This window comes from Trachinotus anak, unplaced genomic scaffold, assembly GCF_046630095.1.
Source record: "Trachinotus anak isolate AG129_WGS33_773 ecotype Australia unplaced genomic scaffold, CSIRO_AGI_Tana_v1 ptg000020l, whole genome shotgun sequence".
In the NCBI taxonomy this organism is placed as follows: domain Eukaryota; kingdom Metazoa; phylum Chordata; class Actinopteri; order Carangiformes; family Carangidae; genus Trachinotus; species Trachinotus anak.
Window position 1 is genome coordinate 5,718,538 of NW_027273871.1, and position 6,982 is coordinate 5,725,519.

Here is a 6,982-nt window from a genome sequence, read left to right on the forward strand (position 1 = left end):
ACGATTTCACTCTTGAAATAGGACTGTTTATTACGTAAAAATGAGACATTAACTAATTATTGTAATGTTACGCGTTCTGTCTTATAAATGGGTTTATTCTTGAAATTTTAATTTATATTTTACAATTTTAAATGACAACTTTAATTTTTCTCCTTATACAACTACAGTTTTATCCTGTAACTCCACTGTTTTTTTTTTTTTTTTTTTGGTCCATTAAATTTTAAATAGTTTTTCATAAAATTGCTTTTGTCTTGTAGTTTGATTTATTTCTTGAAATTATAATTTTATTCTCGCTAAATATTTTGATTCATAGAAATTTGTTATTTCCTAAATCTCTATTGTTTTTTCTCTTTAAAGTTGATGCCATTTGACAAAGTTATCCTCTAAATAGTAAAATTTAAACCTGTGCCATGAAGAACTCCTCAACCAATGAAAGCGGTAAAAGAGATGTGATTAAAATAAACCAACAGGCTCCAGTGTTTCCCCTCAGATCCACCACATGAACCTCCTCTTCTCCCGACCATCCTCCAGGTTTTAATTAAACTTTAATTTTCCTCGTTCAGACTCAGACATGATGTGAAGGACTTCAGCAGTTCGGGTATTTTCCTCTCTTAGACTTTTTCTGTCTGTGTTGATCCGTAGAAACAGATGACAGCAGTTCGGAGGCTGTTGCTTTCCAACATTCATGCGTCGTTGTCAAATCTGTCTCTTTTAACAAGTTTTCTGTAGTTTTTATTTTTTTCTTAATTTTTTTATTTTATTTTTTAATCCCCCCCCTGCCCAAAAAAACAAAATAACAAACTGCACAGGCGACATTTCAGACGACACAGGAGCACTTTCATTGGACAAACAAACCCACAGAACTGCAGACGTTATTTTCTTTCGCTTATTTCAGGAAACGAAGAAGAAGAATGTTGATCTGTTTTTTGATGCTTGGCCATTCTCCCCCCCCCCCCCCCCCTTCCTCCTCAAAATCGTTTATTGTTGTTTTTTTAACAAGTTATAAAGCTCATGGGGTCGTCGACTTGCTTCACACAAAACCTCTTTTACTTTTTAAATCTAAAAACTGCCAAATTTCCCCTCACTCCTTCACCAGTCAGTCACTGAAGCTGCGACCCAGAAGGGAAGAAGAAGAAGAAACCGACACGGAGCATGTTTTTAAGTTTCTGATTCTTTTTTTTTTTTTTTTTTCTCCAAGCAGTGCTGTGAATCGTACGAGCTGTGATTCTGTCCTTATTTTGTCGTGCATATGTGGGGTAACTTTGCTAAGTGTGAAAATATTTTGACAAGTGCCACGCCCCGGCCTGTGCGATGCTTTTACCATAATGTCTATAAAACAGGAGGTGATTTCTGCTGGTGGGACAACACCAGAAAAGATAGAATTACGATTATTATGCTTCTGATTATTATTATTATTATTATTATTATGGTGACTATAATTATTATTATTACTTATACTGTATCATCATTTGCGACCATGATTATTCTCATAATCATTTAAGAGACTATTGTTTTTGCCATGTATTTTTTTTAATTTGAGATTTCTATTTTAGTTTTCTTTTTATTAAAGGTAAAATGAACTAACAGATACTGCTGTTGTGTGTTGATTGTGTATTTAATTGGGAAATCATTTCGTTTCCGCCACATTTGTAGTTTATCCCAAATGCTTCACTGGCTCAGCACTGATTTGGTGACTTGCAGGTGAAACATCGTTAAAATGTCAATGCAGTGTTTTTCATATCTAGTTTTAATGTAGTTATTCACGGCTGGTTTTAAGGCTCAGTTTCTGAATACAGGCTGTGTGCATTTCTCTGGACTGAGGCTTTGATACTTTCACAGTATTAATATAGAACCTAGACCTGCTTTATAATCACAAACACATGGACATCTACCTTTAGACTGTATCAGACCTGTTAGGTGATGTCACAGTGTCCTGGATTACACCTGAGCATCGCTGCAGTGAGACGAGACGTCTGGTTCTGGTGTCGACATCTAACGTGAAGAATGTTCCTTTAAAAACAGACGAAGTTGTTTTCATTTTAATGCAGTTTATTGTAAATCACATCAGAGCAAGTTTGCTCTGCTCCACTGACGCTTGTGTTTGACTCCACACTCACACCTGAGGCCTCGCTGCAGACCGGTGTTACTGGTAAATTCCTAGTGTGAACAGATGGAGGCTTCCTCTCTGGCTAAACATGTTCTAGAAAACTTCAACTAACACCAAGGTTCTGATTTCAAGTTTCTAGTGAGAACAGCGGCAAGGGGTCAGTCTTTTATGTTAACTGTAGTTTTTTTTTTTTTTAAGGATTATGAAAAATGTTATTTTAAAAAGAGGCGTCTTCAGTCTCGCCGTCATAAAGCATCGTAGTCATCCTCGTCTTCGTGCTTCCTCTTCAGCGACTCACCGCCCGTGTTCTGCGATACCATGTTGGTGGTGATGAGGATATTTTTGGAGCCAATCAGAGACGGGTTGATGAGGACGTTGGAGACAGCTGGTGTGGATGACGTCGCTGTCAGGATGAGAAGAGTGAATAATAGATTTAACGTTATTTTATGTTGATACCATTTTTATTCAGTTTTCTTGTGAAAACTACTGCAAACATTATAGGATGAAGTCAGATTATATCAGATTAAAACATGTGACTGGGAGGAGACAAGTTCTTACTGGTCTTGGTGGTGGATGTCTGAGAGGGCGGTGGGATCTGCACGGTGAACCTCTGACCTGTCAGAGACACTGGAGTGCCAACTTTAGTGGTGACGGACTGGACTGACGGAGTTCCTGTGGAGGAGACGCTGGTCAGAACAGACTGGTCCAGCTGGGAATGGAGCAGGTTTGTTTTGTCTTATTCCAGACAAACATTTACAATGATGCCACTGGTTCCAGTGACGTTTTTAACATTTAGCGACTTTACCCTGATGGGAATAATCACAACTATTGATAATTGTCACTACTAATTATTCTGCAGATGATTCTCTGTTGTTGTCAATAAAGTGAGACAAAGTGATTGATTATTGTTAATGATAAGAGGTTTAAAAGGGAAAATAACTGATCACAAAGAGGTAAATTTTTCTAATGAACACAGAATGTGTGTTTGTGGCTCTTAACACAGGTTATTTTCAATTAGACGTTAAAGCAGAAAACATCAAATCTGAAGCCGAGCAGTATTAGAACTTCACTCTAACAATGAGACTGACCGATTGTTGGCGTGGTCGGTCTGCTGGAGACGGCGCCGACACTGAGGCGGGGAACCGATATCCTGCCAGCAGACGACGACACCTGGAAGAAAAAAAAACATAACGCAGAGTTGTACTGGAGGCTAAAAGTAAGAGCATCATAGATTAAAACCAGAGATGAGAGGGAGTGTTGGTACCTTCTTCTGTATAGATTTCAGTCTGTAGTTGGGGGCGGTCAGGCAGTAGCGGTCTGGAGGAAGTCGAGGTCCAGTGTAGGGTTTGATCAGAGGAAGAGGAGTCTGGTTCTTCTGCCTCGCAACTTCCAACAAGAACTGATCACAGCGGAGAGGAAACAACACAAAGTCAAAGGGTCAAAGACTGAACGTTCACAGGAAACGTGATAACCAAAGGTCACATCAGGGATCAGAGAGAGCGGGGGAGGGGACAGAGCAGAGGGTTAACGGGTGACTTACATCTCGGGGTGGCGGTGAGGTGAACGACTGGTCCATGCGACACTGGATCGCCAGTTTGATGTCATCAGCGTCCACGTTGGACTTCTTGGCGTGTGAGGCGTAAATTTTGGCGTCCTCGATGATGGTCGTCACGTATCCTACACATGGAAACAGCAGCTGTGAGTTGACAAGACTTCTAGTCTAAAACTGATTTCAATCAGAACTGATCTTTAATCTCATTTTACTGATAGTTTTAATCAATAAATATTTACTTCAAACATCCATTTTGAAAGAAACTCTGAAGTTTAAACTTTCAGGTCAAGATTTAATTTAAATGATTCAAAAACCACTGACTCAATACAATAAACAAAAGCCTGACTGATAATTACAGTGACGTCAGAGGAAAACAACGTCTAGATTTAAGCATCACACAGAAATTAAATTGTAAAAACAGCGTGGTTGACTCACTGTAGGTAAACTCCAGCATCTGGTTGATGACTCTGGGCTCATACTCTGTGATCCCCATGTCTTTCAGGATCTGGATCATCACCTGCAAAACACAGCCACAGTCCGTCAGACAACGTAATGACACAAAACCCTCTGGTGCTGCAACACTGTGGAGGAAACAGCTTGTTGATGAGACAGGTCAGAGGAGAACGGACAGACTGGCTGGAGCTGACAGAAAGACAACGGTCACTCAGATAACCACTCGTTATAACTGTGGTGAACAGCAAAGCTTCAGAGTGAACAACACGTCCAACCTTGAGGTGGATGGACTACAACAGCAGTGACCACGTCAGGTTCCACTTCCTGTCACCGAGAACAGAAACCTGAGGCTGCAGCGGAGACAGGCTCACCAACACTGGACCGGTGAAGACCTCGTCTGATGGATCTGGATTCCTGCTGAAGCCTGCCCAGCATGTCCAGGCTGCTGGTGGTGGTGTGATGGTTTGGGGAAGGTTTTCCTGATTCACTTTGGGCCAAAGTCTATCTAAGTATTGTTGCTGACCACATATATCCCTTCATGGCCACAGTTTACAGTTTATCCTCTGATGGCTACGTCCATCAGGATAATGTCACAAAGCTAAAGTCATTCAAACTGGTTCCATCAGCGTGACAGTGAGTTCAGTGAACCTCAGTGGCCTCCTCAGTCTCCAGACCTGGATCTAGAATCGGCAGCTTGAGGCTTCAGAAATGATGTGATGCAGTCATGTCAACATGGAGCAGAGTCTCAGAGAAGGTTTCCACATCTGGTGGATCCATGACATGAAGAACTGAAGAGTTACCCGGTGTCAGTGTGGTGTAAATAAAGCGCCGATTGCGTGTATAACAGCAAAACAGTCACTTGGTGCGTTTTCATGCACGGAACACTTATAGTTTTATACTTAAGTTACAATTTCATGATTATACTTCAACAGTTTGGCTTGAATAACATTTCCAATGCAGGACCGTCGCTTATGATGGAATATTTATACACTGTTTTATTGGTAGTTTTACTTCCGTAAATGATCCGAGGACGTCTCTGTCCCTCTGAAGTCAACTCACGGTGTTTCGGTGTCACTCTGTCCGACAAACCGACTGTTATTATTCATAAAATCCAGCGTCAACAACAAAAACAACTGCTTGCTATGCTAACGGGCTAGCCGGTGGCTACTGCTGAGAGCGGCAGTCTGATGCTAACGTTAGCTGCTGGGCTAGCTGAGGTTTAGTGGCTCAGAGAAATGTGCACAACTGCGTCCGTTACTACTGCTAACTGTGGTATTTAGACAAAACCGCGACCAGGGTTCATTTAAACTGCAGCTTAAAGGCAAACAGACCCCACTTGACGGTTTTAACAACGTTACCTGAGCATCTTTCGGGATGGTTTTCGGCGCAGACATTTTAATTTTCCCCGCAGCGTCTTCGCTTCTTCTTCTTCTGTTGTATGAACTCAGACATTAACCGTCAGCGACACCTGCCGGTCAGCTTCAGCTTGTTAGATTCTCGCGATATTACCATCAGATCCGAGATCACAATATACTAAAAAAAAAACACAAGGCGCTCTTAATGCAAAGAAGTATAAATCCTCAGTTTTATATCACTAATATTTTTATTTCACTGGCTGCATTTTACAAAATTGATCTGCAGCGACTGATTTATTTAAAAATTTTAATTTATATAAAAAAGACACTGAGCACATAACTGTGATATAAACAAGGTATCTATGTTATGCACTGTATATACATTTGGTTTTTTACTATTTGACTAAAATGACCCCACTGTTTTCACTAGAGTGATTTATTGTATTTCTTCTTCTTCTTCCTCTTTATTATTGCTATTATTATTATTATTATTATTACTGAATACTTAAACTGATTTTAACAAAGCTTTAAGAAGGACTGCAGGAGGCGCTACAGTAACACAAACTGAACTCTGGGTGTGAAAGCTCTTTCTTACTTTCTTTTCCTTCTTTCTCAGTTTGAAGAGGTGAAGGCTGTAGCTTCAATTTTTGTAATATGCATTCAAATTCTGAATGTAGTAATATCTGTAAAACGATAAAAAAAATTACATAGAAGAAGAAATATTAACAGCAAAATGCACCTAAAGTATCAAACATGTGAAATTGCTTTTTCTTTTGTCACATATACTGAATCCTACAGATAAATTAAAAAACCTTCCTTTGCAGTAAAGATGTTTTTATTTGAAACTTAAATCAATATTTTAAAAGATATCCTATAACTTGTAAGGCGGGTGAATAATTATTATTAGGAATTGTCAGCTGATGATAACTTTGTGTTAACACTCAGTAATGATGGGCTGCTCTGACAGAGGAACTGAAAATGAGCCTCACTGAAGCTATGAATCATGGGAGGTCATAAAAAGATATGATTTTATTGAAATTATCACTGTATAAAATGTCATTAAATAGCAGCAATGAGGAGGAACTGTGGAAATCAAGTCGAGATGTGGAAGACCAAAAAAAAGCTGCAGGTCAGCAGGGGCGTAGAGGAAATGCAGACCCCCCCAACATGCTGCAGGAGGGTCCACCTGACAGAGGAGGTGGGGTGCACCGATCCACTGCAGCGTTGATTCACAAACAGGGTCGACATGGAGGAGTCATCAGAGGGAAAGGTCACCTGAGTTTCTAAAGTGTTTTCTGAAATCATCAGTTATATCGAGGACTTTCCGTGTGACACAGATCCAGGAACAGTTACAGTGAGTTAATGCAGATGAAGACATGTGTGTGGCATGAATAAAAACTGTACATTCGTGTCCACCGCAGGCCGAGCTGATAAGAGATCTTCTCAGAAGTCGTAAAAGATGCTCTGTATCGAGTCTTATCGCTTCCTCGGCAAACACAAAAAAACAGAAGACAA

At 40.1% G+C, this 6,982-nt stretch overlaps 1 protein-coding gene across 1 annotated transcript; it reads right to left on the reverse strand.

The window, feature by feature from the left end:
* Positions 1–2,030: 2,030 nt before the first annotated feature.
* On the reverse strand, positions 2,031–5,601 carry taf9 (TAF9 RNA polymerase II, TATA box binding protein (TBP)-associated factor). Its single transcript, XM_071505892.1, has 7 exons — positions 5,471–5,601; positions 4,095–4,176; positions 3,648–3,784; positions 3,372–3,506; positions 3,196–3,277; positions 2,666–2,779; positions 2,031–2,510 (listed from the first exon to the last, which is right to left on the reverse strand). Exons 1-7 carry the CDS (start codon positions 5,504–5,506, stop codon positions 2,353–2,355), a joined length of 744 nt encoding a protein of 247 aa, XP_071361993.1. The 5' UTR covers positions 5,507–5,601; the 3' UTR covers positions 2,031–2,352.
* Positions 5,602–6,982: the final 1,381 nt, after the last annotated feature.

What these genes read in the sequence shown, in the direction of transcription:
- taf9 (XM_071505892.1), bottom strand. Translation starts at nt 5,506, where the DNA reads ATGTCTGCGCCGAAAACCATCCCGAAAGATGCTCAG. An exon ending in ACCGACCACGCCAACAATCG is followed by an intron (nt 2,780 to 3,195) that starts GTCAGTCTCATT and finishes TCTCCTCCACAG; the next exon opens with GAACTCCGTCAGTCCAGTCC. An exon ending in GACATCCACCACCAAGACCA is followed by an intron (nt 2,511 to 2,665) that starts GTAAGAACTTGT and finishes TCATCCTGACAG; the next exon opens with CGACGTCATCCACACCAGCT.